The 21964-nt window shown below is 45.3% G+C and overlaps 1 protein-coding gene across 3 annotated transcripts; it reads right to left on the bottom strand.

Annotated features, from left to right (window-relative positions):
- Positions 1 to 391: 391 nt before the first annotated feature.
- LOC109893348 (integrator complex subunit 1) lies at positions 392 to 21665 on the bottom strand. Of its 3 annotated transcripts, none has more exons than XM_031827370.1 (48): positions 21551 to 21665; positions 21037 to 21118; positions 20655 to 20939; positions 20345 to 20541; positions 20118 to 20255; positions 19854 to 20019; positions 18372 to 18477; positions 18050 to 18236; positions 17696 to 17841; positions 17250 to 17391; positions 14637 to 14813; positions 14364 to 14472; positions 14177 to 14297; positions 13961 to 14038; positions 13626 to 13807; positions 13401 to 13497; positions 13214 to 13305; positions 13030 to 13090; positions 12728 to 12925; positions 12429 to 12558; positions 12165 to 12344; positions 11879 to 12028; positions 11606 to 11785; positions 11331 to 11435; positions 10940 to 11107; positions 10627 to 10738; positions 10362 to 10520; positions 10084 to 10230; positions 9801 to 9899; positions 9237 to 9358; positions 8689 to 8946; positions 8336 to 8495; positions 6424 to 6555; positions 5687 to 5867; positions 5339 to 5468; positions 5144 to 5259; positions 4932 to 5019; positions 4521 to 4792; positions 3257 to 3386; positions 3013 to 3146; positions 2631 to 2823; positions 2212 to 2339; positions 1964 to 2070; positions 1663 to 1776; positions 1496 to 1566; positions 1276 to 1367; positions 932 to 1041; positions 392 to 765 (listed from the first exon to the last, which is right to left on the bottom strand). In XM_031827370.1, exons 2-48 carry the CDS (start codon positions 21092 to 21094, stop codon positions 650 to 652), a joined length of 6624 nt encoding a protein of 2207 aa, XP_031683230.1. In that variant the 5' UTR covers positions 21095 to 21118; positions 21551 to 21665; the 3' UTR covers positions 392 to 649. The 3 variants fall into 3 exon arrangements, with proteins under 3 accessions (XP_031683230.1, XP_031683228.1, XP_031683231.1); XM_031827371.1 differs by having other exon boundaries at positions 404 to 765; positions 5339 to 5465; XM_031827368.1 differs by lacking the exon at positions 21551 to 21665 and having other exon boundaries at positions 402 to 765; positions 21037 to 21502.
- Positions 21666 to 21964: the final 299 nt, after the last annotated feature.

Here is a 21964-nt window from a genome sequence, read left to right as displayed (position 1 = left end):
TGATCTGGCTCAGAGAATGCATGGAATGAAATATGAAGGCACCAGGGTCTTGCTCCATTAACTGTTGCTCCGGTTCTCTTGTTTGAGGTGGTGAAACGTTGATGCCCAAAAGCAATAATTAGTTCTGCTGAAATTCCAAAGATTATGCTCCACAATTTCAGCTGGTAACTGACTTCTCTTTAAAATGTTTAAACATGCAGCACAGACACCATTTTAGTCTGAACTCTGAGGTTAGAAGCAACAGAAAAGACATGTCATATGGCACCGTGGTTTTATGTGATGTTATTCCTATTATACGAGAAACAAAAATCCATAATTTCAAAAGTTTCCATTTCTGACAGTGGTTGACAGATAGCGCTTCTATTATTTTTTTGAAATAATGAATACGGGCTACCACTGCAAAACAAGCATGAGTGACTTTATTATGATTTCTTTTTTTACAATAGTCATTATCACCATCTTTTGAATACTTCGATATTACCTTTGAATCAAATAATCAGTTTGTATCAATCCATAAATCCTGATGAAATGACCAAATGGATAAAAAGAAAAGAGCAGTTGTGTATGACACGAGTCTAAATCTACAGTACAAAAACATTATGGTGACACTGCCTCCCGTCAGATGAGAAGGACTTTTATCTCCGGGTCCTCATGTTGTTGCCTCCATGTGCAGGACCTTCATGGACTCAGAGATCATAGAGCTGGTGTCAATCTGCCCATAGATCCCCACCAAGAAGGCCTTGTGGAGTAAGATGTCTGCATGCTCTGAGGAGAAAAGCCCAATGAAAAACAACATATTTTTGCTTTGAACATGAATCCTTATACACCTTGAAAACACAGAACAGTTTACTTTCCAACTTGCGAGTTTAGATCCATAATAAGGACCAAGCACAGACGCTGTGTAGTGGCTGAGAAGATGGGACAATCATACCTTGACAGAGCAGCACGTATTCTGGCAGGTTCCTAAGCGCCGTCTGCACCACGTCAAAGTTCCCGCTGCCCATACAGTACATGAAGGTGGGCAGGAAGTCTGCTGCAGTGCTGCAGCACCACCAGAAAAAAAACAATTCTTACATTAGGACACACAACTTTAAGGAAACATTATTTTACATGAAAGACAACACCTTACAGGTATCACTACAGCAACATTTGCAGCTAAACATTCCTAGACAACGCAACGATAAATTAATATCCAGCCAGACGACTGGCGCGCTCGCTCTCTCGATTCCTATAAAAATAAGCAGAGAAATCCTAGTGTCAGCATTCTGATCTTACCACGGGTTGTTCTGAATGCAGCGCAGGGCCAGGCTGAAGGCCATGTTACGACACAACTCCTCAGTAGAAGTCATCAGTCTCTGCAGGTCATTCTGAGGGCAGGGAAGGAAAACCTGTTTACTTATCCTGTACAGAGTGGTGCAGCAGAGTGGTGCAGCAGAGTGTGTGTTGGGGGATTATTTGTTCATAATAAAGGTGTGTTATTAGAAGGCGAACTTACAGTGAAGTACTGGATGATCTCAGGATTCCTCTTGGATTTGTCCTCCACCTCGGTCAGAACTTCCAGCACGTCTGAAACACAGCGGGGAGCAAAATATTGGTAAAGTTCAGCAAAATCCCTGAAGTTACGTGTTAAACTGACCTGAGAGTGTATTATACGTTAATGACCTTCAATGGCTTCTCCCCTGGAGATCTTCTTCAGGTACTTGGTCATGTCAGCTGCAGTCAGTGGAACGGAGGCCGAGATACTGACCATGGGCAGGGAACCAGAGGACGACTCATCTGATAAGAGGAAACCCAGAGACATGTCAAAAACACTGCATTTAGCGAGATGGTTGATTTATATGCATCTGTATGCAGTCAAAATGTGTCATTAATATATTATACATTTTTTCATTTGCCAAATTGCTGATGTGTTCACTTATGTTTTTTCATTCAAGGCAAAGTTTTCACGAGTGGATAAGCTTACCATCTCTGTCCTCTGCAGAGCTGTCAGAGGAGCCAGTCTTCACAGGCAGGGTGAGGCCAGCCAGCAGGGACTTAAGCAGCAGGTCAGGGTGCTCTGACGAGAGCCCCCTAGTGGGACAAACAGAGAAAAACAAGTCACTCCCTCGCTGCTCCACACAATGTGAAATAACAACTAACATTAATGCAATGGTGTTGCCAATCCGAATGTCTCAATAATATTTTTTTTTAAAACCCAGTTCAATGACTTACTGTAGGATATCGGAATGCTTCTGTAGATAGGGAATGGCTGATGCTGCATCGTGGGTAATATACTTCTGAATGAACTGCACATATTTACTGAAGACGGCCAACGGATGCATACGAGGTCTCCTAAGGTTCTGCAGGGAATATGGACCACAACATTATTAACATGATCAATAAGATAGTTATTTTAATGCACAAAGCAGTTGACCTTGTAGAAATACTACTGTTCTGCGAAAACACATTAGATCTAGTCAAGATATCCAGCCAACCACAGCTGTAGCAGTGGCAACAATCTATTCTTTCTCCACCTATGAGAAGTCAAATAACTCTGAAACGCTAAAAAGAAAAACACAAGCAAATGCCACCAAACCAACTGGAAAACCCTGAAGCTGATCTGTGAGTGCGTTCCGTGTTCATTCCCTCACCTGCAGGATCTTCATGAAGGAGAGCAGGCAGTCCTGCAGCGCCCTCTGGTGTTCACCGTGGAACACTAATGGCTGCAACAGCTCCAGGATGGCCAGCACGTTGCTGAAGAATGTCAGGTGGTTCTGGCTCCGGAACTCCTGGAAGTTGAGGTGGATGCGTCCGTGGAGAAGCGCTCCGATCATTGGCAAGTGTCTGGAAAGTTAAGAAAGGTAAGCTGTGATCATTCTCCAGACGTTCCACCTTACTACAGCAAAGGTGAGAACAAAAACATTCACAGGGTGGTTTTAAATAGCGTCTGTGATCGTAGCTATGGAGCTACAATCTACCATAAGAGGTGCATGAATTCATATGTCCTATGTTTGTAATGAACATGGTGTTCACCTGAGGAGGAGGACAGGGTGGGACACAGCCAGCTTCCTGCAGGCCAGGTTAGCGTCTGACATCCGGTTCTCAGCCGACTTTGTGTCTCCCGTATCGCCTAGCAACGTGACCAGACGGTGAACCAGGACGTCGTGCTGAGAGGGAGGGATCACACATCAGTCCTTAAGACCTCTGACGGCTTCTGTGCCAGCCAACGGCTTTGAGAAACAGTTAAGCGACTGAGCCAGCTGAAGGTCTACTCTACCTTGCATGTGGTGCCGTCGGCAGCCCCCTCACTGCTCAGGGTGGCGTCAGGTAAGGTCACGTGCTGGATGACCTCTGGGAAGTGCAGGTAGAGCTGGAGCAGGAGGTTCTGGCACCGCTTACTCATCACACTAAGGAACACACAATGGAGTCAGCTAGCAAACATCAGACAACAGTTTCCACACAGCAGACAGTACCAATGGTCTCCTACTACAATGCTCTCGTCTGATGTAGGCCTAGTTAGTTGGCTCATACATGTACGACCGTCTACGAATCAACAGGATTTGTATTCACTGGTCATCACTGGCGGTGTTTTCCATAAACAGCAACAACCTTGACCAATAGTTAGATTCCACTGTCTCTTCAACAACCATCATGTAAATTGGAATAAACACCAGCTAATCTAGCGATGAGCCTTAAAAGAAGAGGCTTTGAATAGAATGCCTATCACACAGGGAAATGTTTATCCCACACAAGGCCAAACACAGTCTGCTTTGTAAGATGGGTTTTAAGCAACCCATGTTTTCAGTCGCAACTATTTGTACAAGACAGCTTAGCTGTGCATAAAAATATTGTAATTGGATAGATAATTTTGCTGCTTGACCTTGGCCAGAGTTTCCCCATTAAAATTGGTTTAATAACCAGAGGCAGACTCATGAAAGAAGGTTTGGCTTCCACAAAGAGAAGTTGCACCCTGATCTCTGACAGGCAGCTAAGTCGGAGCAGGAATCCACAACACAGGCAGCACGTTTAGAGCTGCAGCCCTAATCCTCTTGGCTTTATTATAATACACTGAGCTTTTAAAGAGATCACAGAACACACGACTTCTGGTCGTTTTAATTTCACACCAATAGACCTAATTATCGCCTTTCCCCTGGTCCACACAGCGTTGTGTCTGACAGAACATTCAGTCTGTGAATTTCATCTGTTCCGTCTGGGGGTAATCTAGTGATATGGCCCCAAGTTTATCAGCTCAGTTTAAAAGAGGCCAAAGACAAAGTTCAATACTGGGGCTAATTAGGGAGGGTGAAAAATATGTCTAACTAAATGAACTGTGGGCACTTTAGTGAACCTTATGAGACCAAAATATTATGGAGTGTCATGTCTGCTGCTGCTGAAGGAACAGATGGGGTATTGAGAGAGAGAGGGCGTCTCTGTCTAAAGTAGATCACATAGCAAACAGATCACCCTGTAAATAGTATTACATTCCCATTGGACAAGCCTGACTAAGTATGTCAGTCCAAGAGCCAACAACCCACCCATACCTGTCTCCCCATTTCTTTGTGCAGTTGATGAGGTATTCCGAGACTTTCTTCACTCTCACCAGGTCGCCATGGCAACAGCTGTGGAGCAGGGGCAGCCGTGACTGGATGAGGGAGCAGAAGGTGTGGTCCAGGGTGCTCTTGGCGTTGCCGGGGGCGTTGGCAGGGGGCGAGGAGTCGCCGCGGCTGTTGAGTTCAGACTCTGACATGATGAGGTCCACCAGACTGATAAGCTCCTCCGGGTTCAAACGCAGGACAAACGTATCTGTCTGTTTCTGGAGAGAGAGGGAGAGAGCACAAGAGAGAGGTGTTGGAAGCAGTCAGGCTGAGGGGGAATAGTGTTCTCTGGTTTGTGTCATGTGACTGGATTAATTTAAGTCATTATTTGAGGGCTAGCCTGGTGTACCGTGCTACCTGTGGGGTCTTCTGGTCCCGGCCCTGCCAGATACGAGGGATGTGACTGCAGGCCCACAGGAAGTCCAGAGCAGAAGATGGGTCCAGTCTGGAGAACAGCATACACAACACCACTACAGAATATTACAATACAACTTTCACTATTTGGGAAACACTGTCAGTGTGACTACTACTGCTGAAGGTAATGATTTGGGATTGATATATTGTCTGACCGCTGGTCTTGCTGCTTGCTGAGAAGAGCACTGATGCACTGATGAAGAGTTGTCCAGTTGGACTGATGGGTCAGCAATGCCAGAAGGTATGGTCTGTAGGAGGGAGTTCCTTTACCCTGGAATAAACCACATGAAGTAAGGTGGTGAAGTACACACACACACACACACACACACACACACACACGCTGAGATTACCTTGTTGAGAGCAAAGAGCAGCTTCCGCTGAAGGTCTGGACACACAGATGTGACCTCAGGGTCAAGAAGTCCCAGCCAATCAACAAGCAGCCCTGAGCTGGACCCAGTCTTTGTCACCTCGGAGCTGCTGCTGAAAGGGAATTGAATAGATGGACAGACTCAAGGTCAGGCTAATCCCTCAGTCAAACAAAGTGCTGATTATTAAACATACAATAGTAATATTTCTAAGGCATTACAAAACACATAAGATGCCAATGCCACAGTTAACCAGATTTGTATGTTGTTGTTTGACTAAGGGCAAAAAGACAGGTCTTGATGATTTAGGCGTGATAGAATTTACATGCTTACTTGTTTGTATCCACCTCCATTTTCACAGCTTGCTCTTCAGTCTCCTGGAGAAGCAGCGCTATCACCATGGCAACAGGGCCTGCGGTGGTAGAGCCGGTCCCCGTCTCTGTTCCAATAGTCATTAGCAAGGCCAGCAGTTCCTCCAAATATGGAGACTTCCCCTCCACTAGCCCCTGTAACACTGGGACCAACAAACAAACAGTACTGAGTGTTACGAGCTGTGATGTGATGGTTGTGCCATTCCCTCAGCTATGGTGGAACATTCAGAAGTAAAACTTTTTTTTTTAAACAACCTGGCCATGATGCTGAGCTCAGGAAAAATCTTGTGATTCAGAGGAAAAATAAAACATTGTAGGGGCAAGTCAAAAACCACACACCAAAACTATGACCTACCAACTACCATTATCGCATTTCAACGTAACCTAGATCACCAGCTTGGCCGCAACCAGTTTAAAGTCAAAACATCCTTCATCTGGGCTTGATGGAGAGCTGAGCCCATATTGGACATAAACAAACTGGAAGCCGCTGGTCTGGTTTGGTTTCAGAGAAGAGCTTATGAACTCATAAAGGAACAGGTCAACAAAGGAAAAACAGAGACTCAGAGGCGGCAATGAAACAAACAGATCTGGGGAAATTGAGTAACATCAGCCACCACATCCAAACTGGAGCAGAAATAGTGAGGATAGTTGATGTTCTAGCATGAGAGAGAGAGTGAACGACGCAAAGAAGTACCATACCTTTGCCTATCAGTTCCGGCTCTGCATTACATCTCTCCCCTGCCTTCAGTGTGGCGATTATAGCCCTCACGGCCACCTCGGAGTCCCTCTGATAAGCCAGGGCCTCAGCCAGGTGGAGGAAGCCTGTACGAACTGCAGAGGATAGGCATAAATCAGTTATCATCACACTGTTAACAGTCGATTACCTGACCATCTGTGACTAGGCCCAAGTATGTGTGTCTGTATCATAAATATATACAGTTGAAGTCAGAAGTTTACATACACTTAGGTTGGAGTCAATGAAACTCGTTTTTCAACCACTCCACAAAATTCTTGTTAACCAACTATAGTTTTGGCAAGTCGGTTAGGACATCTACTTTGTGCATAACACAAGTCATTTTTCCAACAATTGTTTACAGACAGATTATTTCACTGTATCACAATTCCAGTGGGTCAGAAGTTGACATACACTAAGTTGACTGTGCCTTTAAACAGCTTGGAAAATTCCAGAAAATTATGTCATGGCTTTAGAAGCTTCTGATAGGCTAATTGACATCATTTGAGTCAATTGGAGGTGTACCTGTGGATGTATTTCAAGGCCTACCTTCAAACTCAGTACCTCTTTGCGTGACATCATGGGAAAATCAAAATAAATCAGCAAAGACCTCAGAAAACAATTTGTGGACCTCCACAAGTCTGGTTCATCCTTGGGAGCAATTTCCAAACGCCTGAAGGTACCACGTTCATCTGTACAAACAATTGTACGCAAGTATAAAAACCATGGGACCACGCAGTCGTCATACCGCTCAGGAAGGAGACGCATTCGGTCTCCTAGAGATGAACCTACTTTAGTGCGACAAGTGCAAATCAATCTCAGACCAACAGCAAAGGACCATGTGAAGATGCTGGAGGAAACAGGTACAAAAGTATCTATATCCACAGTAAAACGAGTCCTATATCGACATAACCTGAAAGGGCCCTCAGCAAGGAAGAAGCCACTGCTCGAAAACCGCCATAAAAAACCCAGACTACGGTTTGCAACTGCACATGGGGACAAAGATCACACTTTTTGGAGAAATGTCCTCTGGTCCTTGGAAACAAAAATACAACTGTTTGGCCATAATGACCATTGTTATGTTTGGAGGAAAAAGGGGGAGGCTTGCAAGCCGAAGAACACCATCTCAACCGTGAAGCACGGGGGTGGCAGCATCATGTTGTGGGTGTGCTTTGCTGAAGGAGGGACAGGTGCACTTCACAAAATAGATGGCATCATGAGGTATGAAACGTATGAGGATATATTGAAGCAACATCTCAAGACATCAGTCAGGAAGTTAAAGCTTGGTCAGAAATGGGTCTTCCAAATGGACAATGACCCCAAGCATACTTCCAAAGTTGTGGAAAAATGGCTTAAGGACAACAAAGTCAAGGTATTGGAGTGGCCATCACAAAGCCCTGACATCAATCCTATAGACAATTTGTGGGCAGAACTGAAAAAGCATGTGTGAGCAAGGAGGCCTACAATCCTGACTCAGTTACACAAGCTCTGTCAGGGGAATGGGTCAAAATTCACCCAACTTATTGTGGGAAGCTTGTGGAAGGCTACTTGAAACGTTTGACCCAAGTTAAACAATTTAAAGGCAATGCTACCAAACACTAATTGAGTGTATATAAACTTCTGACCCACTGGGAATGTGATGAAAGAAATGAAAGCTGAATTAATTAATTCTCTCTACTATTTCACATTCTTAAAATAAAGTGGTGATCCTAACTGACCTAAGGCAGGGAATGTCTACTATGATTAAATGTCAGGAATTGTGAAAAAATGAGTTTAAATGTATTTAGCTAAGGTGTATGTAAACTTCCGACTTCAACTGTATATGTGCAATGGGGTATAATTTTGTACGCAGCCAAGGACATGATGAGGAGCACCCACCATCAGTGAGCCGGTGCTTCTGGGAATACTGTCCAGCGAAGGACTTGAGCAAGGCCCGCAGCGGCCCCGCCTCCACGGCCGGGTTCTCCAACCATGTCATCATCTCCATGACAGCCTTGAAGAAGAGAGAGGAGAAGGCCACGTCCTGCAACACCAGCCGCTGAGTAGAAGAGATGGAGGAAGACCGAGAGAAGGAGAAAACAACCCAATACATTCACATCTGTTTGGTGTAATGACAGACATGCATGTATTCTGTCGTAGTGGTGACTGATAAAACACATACATGTATAGGCTACAGAGAGAGACAGAGATTCAGCACTGTCTAGAAGGACAGCAGAGTAAATCAATCATACCTGGTAGAGGTGCAGCTGGCGCAGCATGGGGCAGGACAGGGCGTGGCTGCGGTTCATGGCCATGACGAGGGCCCCGGCGTGGGCAGAGCTGAGCAGGGCAGCCAGAGCCTGTAGGAGACGCACTGACACCCCAACCTGCTGGGAGTGCCCCCCCTGTCTGGCACGCACCAGCTCTTTGGCCAGAGCCTGCTGCAGGGCCAGGGAGAGGGGCCGGGTAGGGGGGCTGGGCCTGCGGTGGTCCACCTTCAGAGGGAACATCTGTGGAGACAAAGGCAGAGGCCGGTATTAGACCCTCAGTCAGCACTTTGAAAAACAGGTGGTAGATCTGACTATAGTACTAACCAAACAACTCTGTCAGCTAGGATAATCAATCACTTCACTGTAGGCTACTTGTGCAGTTATGCTTAAAAAAGCCTTGTGTGTCTATCAAACTACAAGAAAATGGTTGATGAAATCGGAGAGAAAAAAATATTTGCTCCATAAACTTCAAAAAGACTTCAGACAGGTATTAATGTGTCATCAATCTCCAGGCAGAGATATATTCCTACCTGAAGCAACATGCCGGTGAGGTCATCCTCAGGCTCAATCACTGGGATCTGATTGGCTCTCATCTTCAAGGAGCCACTAGGAGTTTCCACAGTAACTTTGGCTCTGTTCACCTCAGTACTATCTGTAAGGTTAAACGTTAAAGGTTAAACTGGGTCTTCGGTTATTGACAGGTATGGACCCAAAATACCAAAACTGTGTTTATACTGGGCTGTTCCAAAACTTTTATAAGAAAGGTAACACAGAGAGGCATAAACAAATGTAATCACGTAGTAGCAGTAAGAGACTGTATGGGGTGGCAGGTAGCCTGGCGGGTAGGAGTGTTGGGACAGTAACCGAAAGGTAGCTGGATTGAATCCCAAGCTGACAAGGTACAAATCTATCGTTCTGCCCCTGAGCAAGGCAGTTAACCCACTGTTCCCCGGGTGCCGAAGACGTGGATGTCGATTAAGGCAGCCCCCCGCACCACTCTGATTCAGAGGAGTTGGGTTAAATGCGGAAGACACATTTTAGTTGAATGCATTCAGTAGTACCACTGACTAAGTATTCCCCTTTCCCTGACTGACCTCTGCGAGGAGGGAGAGAGGAGCTGAGCAACCCGTGGAAAGTGTGCCCCCCTGTGGCACCTCGCTCATGCTGCACCTCCACCAGATGAGCCATGTAGTCTGTAGCACAGGACATGCAGAAACACCAGGAATAGAGAACATACCGTCAGCGCTAAATAGTCAGATTTATGCACAGAATCCTTAGGAATAAATCCTATGAGCACTAGCTACATAACTGAGGCAAACATTATCCACGTGGCATAGATATAGTGTAGTAGGATAGTTTGTGGTCAAGTTCTCTCACTCTTGTCCATTATGTTCTGTTCCAGTGTCTGTGAGTCGTGGGATACAGCCTGGTCCAGGTACTGCAGCAGTTTACTCATACTGGACACAGGGATGCCAAATGACTGGACAAACAGCAGCAGCTGCTGGGGCTCCAGATCCTGCAGCGCTGCAGAGGACAGACATTGTATCATAAATGCCAGAATTATATATTTTTTTATACACGGTCGTATTTTACTCTGTTAGACCTACACCATATACCCTTGTACCTGCATGCATTTAATGTGTTTGGACTTGTACCTGCATCCACCAATCGTGAAACCTCTGACCGGATCATCCTCAGCTTCAACCAATCAGGTAGCAGCAGGGCCTCCTCGGAGGTGTCCACCAGGAAGGCGGTGGGGAGGGGTTTCTTGTCGGGGAACCAGATGTCCAGGAGGTTGAAGAAGTCACTCTCCTCTGAGAACAGAGACACATGAATCATACTATACACTGAAAACCGAGACTGAGGTACAGTAGACAGGCCATGTTTGTAACAACAAGTGTGGTATTCAGAGATACATACCTTTGGGTGGCCCGAGCGTCAGGAGAATGACCATGGCATGGACCACCAGAATATGCATGGTGGCTGTCTCCCCTGTGGTCCAACGCAGAAACACCTGGTCCTGAGATTCTGACTATAGAGTTCAATAGTCAAAGGTCAAAGGAGTAATGCAATTTCCGTGACAACTGTATTTACAGCAAGCACCTCTAGTTGAAATGATCACTAAGGGTCTACCAATATGAAACCATCAGTCTGAAACCATCTTCCATTTAGATGTAGAAAATGTGAGGTTACCCCCCCCCCCACCCCCTCCCAGTAATGGTCCAATCCTCACCCAGCTGTAGAGGTCCTCTCCCTCCTTGGTCTTCCTCATCCTCCTGATGTAGCTCGAGAAGATGGAGATGAGGGCTGAGAGCACGGCGTCTGACTCGGGCCGGCAGGAGTACTTTGAGAACAGGCTGTTCATGATGGTGGAGCGCTCGACAATCAGACGGGCCACATCCTAGAGGATCCCAAATCAAACCCACCTCAGTATCTAACTATGAAGGCAATACAGGGTCGTGTTCAGTAGGGAAGAAAACGTTTTGAAACTACCTGAACTTGTTCAATAAAAACACAGACTTTAGTTGTCCGTGCAAAACGTTTTGCTACGGGGTGCTCGACTGAACACATAACCCAGGTAAATAATTGTAGGTATGACTGAGGATAAGAGGTGTCAGGGCTACCAGAGCGAGGTCATTGTGAGAAGCCTGCTCCTCCACTGGTGCATGCTGGGACAGGTAGATGAGGTAGGCGCTGATGGTCTGTGGGTCTGTCTCCATGTGGATGGCCTGGGGAAGAACAGAAACACAACACACATTCTTACCACATCCCTTCAGCGAAAAAAGTCTGTGTCAGCTACAACCTGACAATGAGGCTACCACCACCCAGAGAACATTCAGCTTCCTGCGGGGTATGCTGCTCTCTTCTAGATACTGATCTAGACCAGTTCCCTACTGACCTGCTGCAGAGCGGTGGAGGTCATGCCCCGGACGCTGTCGAACAGGGGCAGCTTGGGGAGGTCCTGCAGGAGCCACTGGTATCCTGGCAGGAGCTCAGCATCTCTAGAGTCCTCCTCCATGGGCTGGTCCCTCTCCTCTCCATCCTTCAGACCCCCCTCAGTCAGCACCAGTGACAGACCCTGAACAACAGCAGATCAACCAAAGTAGATGAATAGATCTCCTCAGCAAATCAATGAAACACTCATTAGTGTGTCCTGTCTCTTATAATGCACCTTCATAGCCAGGACTCTTGACGCCACTTGAGAAGAGCTGAGGCGGCGCAGGAAGTAGTCCAACACCTCACACGTGGTCTGTTCGTCAGCTTTAGGACCCAACAGCAGATCCTGCAGCCGTCCAAGGAGCTGCCGCTGCTTTTGTTGCCTCTGGTGTAGAGTGTGTGGATTAAATAAAACATGACAAGTGTATCCGTTGAGATGCTGGAGTCAGTGATTTCTCTGACCACAAAAGCTATTCAGAACAAACAAAAAATATGATAGCTGTTAAGAAACGGCAGCATACTTGTCTTTTCTTGGCTCTCTGCTCTTTGCTCTCTCCTTCCTCGTCATCCTCGATGGGCAAGTTGTCATCTGCAGCATCGTGAAGCAGGAATTCACACAGGCACTGCACAGGCAGCACGTCTAAGGACCCCTCACTGGACTGCACCAGGTCAGCCAGCCAGGGCATTGACTGAGAGGAGGCCTGGGGAAAACATAGAACACAGTTGTAGAGTTCCTTCCAGAGAGAATACTTTCTATTGGCAAGAGAGGATGTGCTCTTGTTTACCTGTCTCTGGATGATGTTGAGCAGGAAGTCAGGGTTGCGAGAGCGACAGAGGAGGTGACCCAGGCGAAGGGACTGGTTAAGGCTCTTCACCTGCTCCTGGACTGCGGGTGGGGGTTTGCGAGGGGGGCCCCTAGAAAAAAGAAACAAGTAAGATTACCACTTATTATCAAATGAATGAAAATGGGTCAGTTTCCCAGACCCAGCTTAAGCCTAGTTGTGGCCTTAGAAGACCATTCAATGGAGATTCTACATGTAGTATGCTTAGTAGTCTACAAGGTGCAGGTATAAAGGAGTATTACTGTGGGTCCAGACTGGTGAGCTGGGACAGCAGTAGGCTGTTGCTCTCTGTGATGGTCTGCTTGGTGGAGGCAGCCGCCAGGTGGCTCTCGAAGGCCAGGATCTCCTGCTTCTCTCTCTGGGACACCTGCAGCTCCCTGTTGATCATCTCGGTCTTGGTCTCCTCATCGGCCACCGTACATGGAGGATAGGAGTAGTTACTGCCAAGCAGGAAAAAGGGGGAGGAGAAAGATGAGCTTCGTTGAGTAGTTAGTCTGGTATGTGTTTGGTTTAAACAGATAAACGTTTCATACATGTGACTTACTTTGTCATGACCATCTCCATGAGCATTTTCAGTGTGGGATAGCCGTCCCAGGCAGCCAAGCCTGGAGAGAAATACATGGTTGATTGTAACATGCGATTTGGATTGCATGGTACAGGTTCTAATATATAAGGTTATAATATATATACACTGATGATTTGTAGGGAAACCTGATTGAGACTCATACCTATTTGCTGTGGATTGAAAGCGGCCACCACAAGTAGCAGGAGCCACGCTTTCCAGTAGAGTGTGGCTATCGCCAGGTTCGGAGGAGTATAGCTTGAAAAATATAAAATGTGTTATTTACAGAAAACAAACATCAACTCAAAGCTGGCTGGCAAGTTCATTAATTACACTAAAAGAGAGCAGCATACCCCGCAGGAAGCTGAATGTTCTCTGGGTGGTGGTAGGTGCACAGGTTCAGCACTGCGTCAATCAGCTGGATCCGCTCTACTCTCAACACATCCAGATCTACAAAAGCAAAACCAGGAAACAAGCGAAATATCCCTCTTGATGTAAAGCCAAATAAACAAAGTTCCCTCAATGTCATCTCTTTTCATGAAAATGTTAACTACTGTATGTAAGTCATCTCTGCTTACCCATTGCTGTTGCAGATGTTGTACCATCAGACTGGACCCCGGCCGCCCTCTTCACCAGGTGGTCCGCCAGCTCCATGGCGTCGGCCGGGCCCAGGGGCAGGTCACGGGACAGTCCGATGACCAGGATACGCATCAGAGTGTCCTCCAGCAGAGGCACTTCAGAGCACAGCCGCAGGAAGAAACTGCCGGAGGTAAAACATTTAAGTGATGTCAACGGAGCAGGGACAGACAGCAGGGACAGACAGCAGGGACAGACAGCAGGGACAGACAGCAGGGACAGACAGACAGCCATAAATAAAACTCATCTAAAACAAAGGTTGGGTAGAGATGCTCACTTTCTGTCGCTCTCAGGGGGCCAGTTATCCCACTTGTAGTAGGTCTCTGGTTGCTCTGTGAAAAGCACCTTGTGAAGACTGGGGAAAAGAAACAAGTATATTTTCATTACATTGGTAGAATATTATCTTAAGTAACTATTGTAGGATGTTAATTAACTCCTCCTATGTTTATCTTTTTGAACAAACAAAGTGGCACGAAGACTCCCAAACACATACCAGTGTATATAGTCCTTGGATGGCACTTTGGCAATAGTGGGAACAACAGTGTGAAGCCACCACACAGCATCCCTCTGAATGGCAGCGATATTATTCTGAAAGGATCTCAGACCATCCAGATCTGAAACAGACAAAAGGGATGTTCAAAATGCCCACATCGACGACAACCAGAGAACTAAACACTTACTCTTCTTCTCTCCTTTGTCCCACGCAACGCCAGCCTCCTTGACCTGAGCTGTGATGCCCAGCATCATGGAGCACGTGAGCAGGTCTGTCACCTGGATCACAAAGCGTTCCTGTGGAAAACAGACAGAGAGCATGAGCTCAGATCCAAAGAGAACACAGAAGTTATTCATCGGTGAAGAGGCACAGAAGAACATGTAACTAGGTAGGGGGTGATTTATTTAATGGTACAGGAGACCGAGACAAGGCGGGAGTAATATAAAGATCATGAGCTCACTTTGAACTCCATGTCGACGTAGGTGGCCTCCTTCCTTTCCTGCATCAGACCCAGGCAGAAGGACTGGAAGTTGATCTCGTGCTTGGTCTGTTTGATGATCTCTCTCAGCAACGCTCGAGAGGCACGCAGGTAATCATCCTTATTGGTCAGCAGGTCTTGGAACACCATGGCCAGGAACTAAGGAGAGGTTCAGAAGGGAGAGGACAGCTTTAAGCAGTTTCCAAACAACATCTCCCTCTTGTGTTTCAGTTATTAAAAATAAAGTAAAAGTGTGATCAATCCGAGAAAAAAACGTGCACTTCAATCCAAAGCCAATAAAGCTTATACAGGTCCATTTCTTAACCCGGGCTTGACATTAAATGTTTTAATTGTCTGAAAGCTGAAGTCACATGTCAACATGCCCCCCCCCCCCCACCAACAAAAGTCTAACACCATCGGCCAAAAGGGCATAACAACGGGAAGTAGGGGTGCTGAGGATGCTGCAGCACCCCCTGAAAAATCGGAATGTAGTGTACTTTGCCTTCTCTAGTCCTGTATTAGAGGAAAGGTACAGCCGTGTGTAGCCCGGTTAATACTGGTTTGAAGACTGCTAAGCATTTGGATCGCATGCTACAGGAGGGACGAGCAAAATCATGACATAGACAAAAGATATTTAGGGAGACAAATCTTTGTCGAATAGCCTATTCCACTCAGGTGGAGCTGGGGCAAAAAATAAATGTGTAGTAGCCTAGGCCTTTCTGGCCATCTGTGTGTCTGTGAGCGGGCAGATGGAGCGAGTGACAGTCAACGAGCCATGCTGGCTGTGCTCTTGTTGCATCATATGATGGGATGTAACTCATCATGGGCTCCAGAGCAACTCTGCTTTCCTCAGAACTGGATAATTACAAACTGATTCGCATATATTCCCTCATCTTCCTCTCTTATTAGGCCGTGGATACTTTATACGTTGTAGGTAGGTTGCACACACTGCATCATTTATTTCATAAGCTTTCCTCCGCTGTAGCATAAGTTTTTTGGACTCATCATTAGATTTTCCGATCTCGGTATTGTTCGCTCAATTTCACTCTGTGGCCTAAAATAAATCTGTGATTGAGAATAGCATAGACTCCTGACTTTCAGAATTATTCCCATTTAGGACATTTAAATACTTTATTAGAATCGTTTGGAAAACAGTCTTCATAACTTTAATTGGACTTAATGCTTTATGATACTTTAATTAGTTGGTTCGCAACTTTTTTCCGCCAGCCTCACATGCATGGATCATTTCTGTCTTTTAATTCTTTGCTCAACTGTAAGGTTTGTTCAAAATACTCATTTGATCTTTATATCTTGCTATTATTTTTTATCTCTCTGTGACGACCCTCCCACTCTGTCTGCCGTATTCTCTCTTTGTTCTTGTTTCCTTATTAGGATGCCGGTGGGCGGAGTTGAGAGGTCGTCAGCTACATGGGAAACACCTGGGCCCGGTGTGTCCCAGGATAAATACACCACTTCCCCATTCATGGAAGAGACTCTCTCCATGCAGACACCTTTAAAGCTTTTCTTGTGTATCTTGGTGGTTTTTGGTTGTTTGATTTGGCACCTTTCAACACCCTGCATTATCACATTCATACAAGCAAAACACTCACTTCCACTACTGATTACACACACCATTGCATATTGTACTTAGTTTACTTAATAAATATATGTTTTGTTACTCCTTATCTCCACGTTGTCTCCCTTTTGTCACGGGCTTTGAGCCAGTTCGTGACATCTCTCATTATTACCTTAGGCCTCCCCTGTTTTGGAGTTATTCAAAAGCAACTTAAAAACTTTGCGATCATGAAATAGCACGGCAGGAGAAAACTAGAAAGTCATTAATATCAAATGAAAATGTGGGCTTCTATAACAATAAGACACTGGAGTGTCCTCTATATAAATAGACTTTGGCTATTGGCCCAGATCATCTGACATTCGAGAGAGAGAGAGAAGAATATATATATTCTGACTGGATATTTTGTGCTGCTTTGGTCAGACTCTTACACCTCGATCACACCAACAGTATCATTGCGTTTTAGTACAACAGAAGTACATTCCTGGACCGCTGCGTTTGCCTTGCAGCATTGCATTGTAGAGGCAGTTGCAGTGCGTTCTGTGTGGTGCATACGTTGGATTTATCAAACGTATGCAAAAAAATGTATGCGTAGAGGGCTTGACAGAAATGGTAGCAGAAGGTGAATGTTTAACTTTTGTTGCACACATATCCAGATGATGTACCATTTGGCGCAACGACACTGTTGGTGTGATCGAGGCGTTAGCTCTGTCTACACTGTTCTCTTGCTTTGTGTAAATAAAACATATTGATTGAAATAGGCTTTAGCAAATAGGAATATAGGCAATTTACTCAGAATGTCAATTGTTTGATATTGATTTTTCTACTTGTCCATTCGGACAACTAAAATCTATATTCTGGTTGACCAACATTCATTTTTTATGTTTTTTTTTATTTTTAAATTTGCCCCAGACAAGCCTTAATTTCGAGCACTGTGAACCACATATATTTACTTTCCCCACAGTAACATTTTTTTTCTTCTTTTCCCCCAGCTGTCATGTCAGCACAGAATACTCCCTCACCTTAGGGGCCTGCTCTGGGCTGTGCTGGAGCAGTGTGTGAAGGACTTGCATGTTGTTGGGGTTCCTGGCATTGGACAGCTCGTTGAAGATCACCAGCTTCACCATAGTTCCCAGGTTGTCTTTGTGTGCATTCAGTAGCTCCCTGGTAATCAAAGGCCAAACAGCACAGTTAAGTGTATGAACAAAGCGCTCTGCACCAAGGCTTTTGAAATATATATGGTCCCCTATAGGATGTTCAAACTAACAACATTGAACACATCAAGTATGTTGATATGCAACAACTTGTTAGGGTTGAGGTTTGGATTGAACCAGGATGAGGACATGAAGCTTGGGTTAGGGTAAGGTTTTGTGGTTGAGGCCCCTGCGTACTTGGTTGAACATCTATAAACCATGTGTAGGGGACTATCCAAACTAAATCATATGGCCACAAGAGAAGACCTGCAGACCTGACACAGAGCATGTAGTGATTGAGGATGACTTTAGGTTTCAGGCGGATCTTGATGAGGTTGGAGATCACCTCCATGTCGTCCGCTCCATGGGAGTTGCAGTTCATACAGAGAGACATGAGAAGGTCCTGAGCTGGACGGGTCAGCTGCAGACAAAAGGCTTCATTATACATAACAGAACACTAGTTCACTGTCAGATTCAATTTCATGCGAACAGATGCATTTACATGTTAGATTTGAGTTTGGAAGGAGATGGCTCTAATGTCCACTTTAGACCACAACTGCCAATGAAATGATGATTCCTGTCAACTAGCGATGGTGATGTGGGTAGCCGAGTGTTACTCCTCCTCTCACCTTTGGATTCTGCAGCCACATCTCTAGCCTCTGCACAGCCATAAGCCGCACCTCCTTGTAGCCACAGGTGGCAGTGAGCAGACGCAGCAGGTTACGGGACACATTGTCCATGGGCTGCCTGCGGTTCAACTGGTCCTTCAGGACATCTAGAACATAGTCCTCCACACTCTCAGACAGCTCCTCGTACCTACAATGAGATGAAGAGTGAATGAACACAAACTGTCCAATAAACGGATCGGTCTAAGTAGAAACAGACAGACAATACAGACAGGCAATCAATATATTACTGCTACTGTATATGTAGTAGCCTTTGCCCAAATACCTTGGCATAACTTGTCCATCATCTTCAGGACTAAGTTTCTCCTCAGCAATCAGCAATTCGGTCTGGCTGTCATCCTCATCTGGGGTGGAGGGGTGAGGACTGCTCCCTGGAGGGTTGACATTCTAGTCATTTAGCAGACACTCATATCCAGAGCGACTCAGAAGAGCAATTAAGGTTAAGTGCCTTGCTCAAGGGCAAAGACAGACTTTTCACCTAGTCGGCTTGGGGATTCGAACCAGCAACATTTTGGTTACTGTCCCAACGCTCTTAACCGCTAGGCTACCGCCCAATGTTAAATGACGTAGTAATGATTAAGAGTCAAATCCAATGTCACAGGATTCACACCTGAAGTCGGAAGTTTACATACACCTTAGCCAAATACATTTAAACTCAGTTTAACAATTCCTGACATTTAATCCTAGTAAAAAGTCCCTGTTTTAGGTCAGTTAGAATCACCACTTTATTTTAAGAATGTGAAATGTCAGAATAATAGTGGAGAGAAGGATTTATTCCAGCTTTTATTTCTTTCATCACATTCTCAGTGGGTCAGAAGTTTACATACACTCAATTAGTGTTTGGTAGCACTGCCTTTAAATTGTTTAACCTTGGTCAAGCGTTTCAGATAGCCTTCCACAAGCTTCCCACAATAAGTTGGGTGAATTTTGGCCCATTCCTCCTGACATAGCTGGTGTAACTGAGACAGGGTTGTAGGCCTCCTTGCTCGCACATGCTTTTTCAGTTCTGCCCACACATTTTCTATAGGATTGAAGTCAGGGCTTTGTGATAGCCACTCCTATACCTTGACTTTGTTGTCCTTAAGCCATTTTGCCACAACTTTGGAAGTATGCTTGGGGTCATTGTCCATTTGGAAGACCCATTTGCGACCAAGCTTTAACTGATGTCTTGACATGTTGCTTCAATATATCCACATAATTTTTCTCCCTCATGATGTCATCTATTTTGTGAAGTGCACCAGTCCCTCCTGCAGCAAAGCAAACCCACAACATGATGCTGCCACCCCCGTGCTTCACGGTAGGGATGTGTTCTTCGGCTTGCAAGCCTCTCCCTTTTCCTCCAAATATAACGATGGTCATTAAGGCCAAACAGTTCTATTTTTGTTTCATCAGACCAGAGGACATTTCTCCAAAAAGTACAATCTTTGTCCCCATTTGCTGTTGCACACCGTAGTCTGGCTTTTTTATGGCGGTTTTGGAGCAGTGGCTTCTTCTTTGTTGAGCGGCCTTTCAAGTTATGTTGATATATGACTTGTTTTACTGTAGATATAGATATTTTTGTACCCGTTTTTTCCAGCATCTTCACATGGTCCTTTGCTGTACACAAAGTAGATGTCCTAGCTGAATTGCCAAAACTATAGTTTGTGAACAAGAAATTTGTAGAGTGGTTGAAAAACAAGTTTTAATGACTCCAACTTAAGTGTATGTATGTAAACTTCCACCTTAAACTGTACATACAGTACTATACCTGCACTGATATCTCCACCGGAGCGGCCAGTGTCAGTCTGCAACTGCAGCAGCATACTCTTTGGGGGCATTTTGGTACTGAAGGCAGTCTGGATATTGTCCACAAAATTCTTACAATGGGAACTGTCTACCCAAATTCGCTCCCCCAAAGAGTCCTCAATGTACACCTGAAAATAACAAGAACATGTTAAAGAGCGCACAACAGTGGTAACAATGCAGCTAGAATACAAACAGAAATCCAATAGGAATGAAGAGTGATTCTCACTTTGACAAAGATCTCTGGCCAGTTCTCATCCTCCTCATAGGCTGCCATCAGCAGGTTGCAAGCTAGCACAGACACCAGACTGTTGCCCTTTGCTTTGAAGTTGATGGAGGCATCCCGGCGAAGGAGACTGCACAAGGCCTGTCCGCGGACAGATAGAGAAAGTCATGAACCAATCTGTATAACAACGGTATGGAACTGATTGTAAAATGTTGGGTTTCAAATCTCACCTCAATAATGCCTTCAGTGGCGAAGAGATTGGGCTTAATCTTGGCCAGGAACATGAGGCTGAGGTATAGTGTTATGTCAGGTTTGGCCCGGTTCATCTTCAGCTGTTTGACAGCTCCACAGAGCACCCCTTCAATGCGATCATCATTTCCATCCTGCTCTGCATTCTCAATCTCATCCAGGAGCACTGCTGGGGGGACTGTAAGAGAACCATTGTGTTAATAATATGCACAGTCACAGCACATCACAGACACAGGATTCACCACAACCTATTCCACTGAAAAACATATTTGAATTGAAACTGTTTCCTACCTTCTATGGGCACCACTGAGGGCTCCTTGATCGAAGGCGATATAGCCCTTTTGTCCACTGCTGCCACATCAGCCAGTCGTCCTAGGGCGCTGACAGGAGGGGTAGAGGAGATCTTGGGGCGCTTAACGAGGCCGGATAGGCCAGAGGAGGATGGAAGTGACGAGGAAGTCTCTCGTTTACGGTCAGTGGGTAAGGTGGACGCTGGCTTAAGGAGAACTGCAGGTGCTTTGGACTCTCCGCCACTCTTTGACCCCAATGCTATGAAATCTCCAGGAGGAGGGTGACCTATTGGCAATATTTTGAAGAGAAACACTTGTAATATTATTGTATGTTTGACAAAAGTAAGATAAAGTGGGTGCACATAGCTAGATACTGTACATACCTGAGGGCTTTGCAGCACTAGGCCGCCTGATCGTTGTAGGCTTGGGACGATTCATCATGTACACTCACTGCCAAATCATGTACTGTGTGGGTGCAGAGATTAACGTGAGACACACAGATAGCTAGTTAGCATAGCTACCTGGAAACTGGTCGATAAATAATTATCTCATCTCAACATCGAGGCTGCCGATTTGTAAAGCATTTTTACATCACGATAACGGATTTATCCACAAAAAGTGCCTAAAATCTTTGGCATTTGTCAAACTGAAAGGGCTAAGCAGCAGCTATTAGCTCGCGAACTAACGTTACTGTTATTGTGAAGCATTATAGACAGCGGCTACCTAAGGTTACCGGTATGTGAGTTAGCTAGTAACTAGCTACAAGCAATTACATCGGAAAAAGCTGGTTAGATAAACAACTACGTGTTAGTTCGTTTCCAATATGCATGGGTAATTATGACTGACTGTTGGAATTGCAAACTATTGAATATCAAAAAGAAATAGACCCGTTCTCACTTCCATGTTGTATTCCCGAACGGAAGTTCCCGCGTCTCGAACGGAAGTCCCGCCCGTGCAATGGTAATCGTTGAAGAACATCAAATCAAATCAAATTTTATTTGTCACATACACATGGTTAGCAGATGTTAATGCGAGGGTAGCGAAATGCTTGTGCTTCTAGTTCCGACAATGCAGTAATAACCAACGAGTAATCTAGCTACAATTCCAAAACTACTACCTTATACACACAAGTGTAAAGGGATAAAGAATATGTACATAAATATATATGAATGAGTGATGGTACAGAGCGGCATAGGCAAGATGCAGTAGATGGTATCGAGTACAGTATATACATATGAGATGAGTATGTAAACAAAGTGGCATAGTTTAAAGTGGCTAGTGATACATGTATTACATAAAGATGCAGTAGAT

The sequence above is a fragment of the Oncorhynchus kisutch genome, linkage group LG6, assembly GCF_002021735.2.
Source record: "Oncorhynchus kisutch isolate 150728-3 linkage group LG6, Okis_V2, whole genome shotgun sequence".
NCBI lineage: Eukaryota > Metazoa > Chordata > Actinopteri > Salmoniformes > Salmonidae > Oncorhynchus > Oncorhynchus kisutch.
Note: the sequence above shows the minus strand (reverse complement) of the source record. Positions and strands in the feature narration are given on the sequence as shown.

Bases quoted from the DNA above. Each gene is read 5' to 3' on its own strand.
- LOC109893348 (XM_031827370.1), bottom strand. From the start codon at position 21,094: ATGATGAATCGTCCCAAGCCTACAACGATCAGGCGGCCTAGTGCTGCA. The intron at 10,739-10,939 runs GTGAGGATTGGA...TGAACTCTATAG, and splicing joins GAGAGGACCTCTACAGCTGG to TCAGAATCTCAGGACCAGGT. The intron at 1,567-1,662 runs GTCATTAACGTA...GCTGTGTTTCAG, and splicing joins CAGGGGAGAAGCCATTGAAG to ACGTGCTGGAAGTTCTGACC.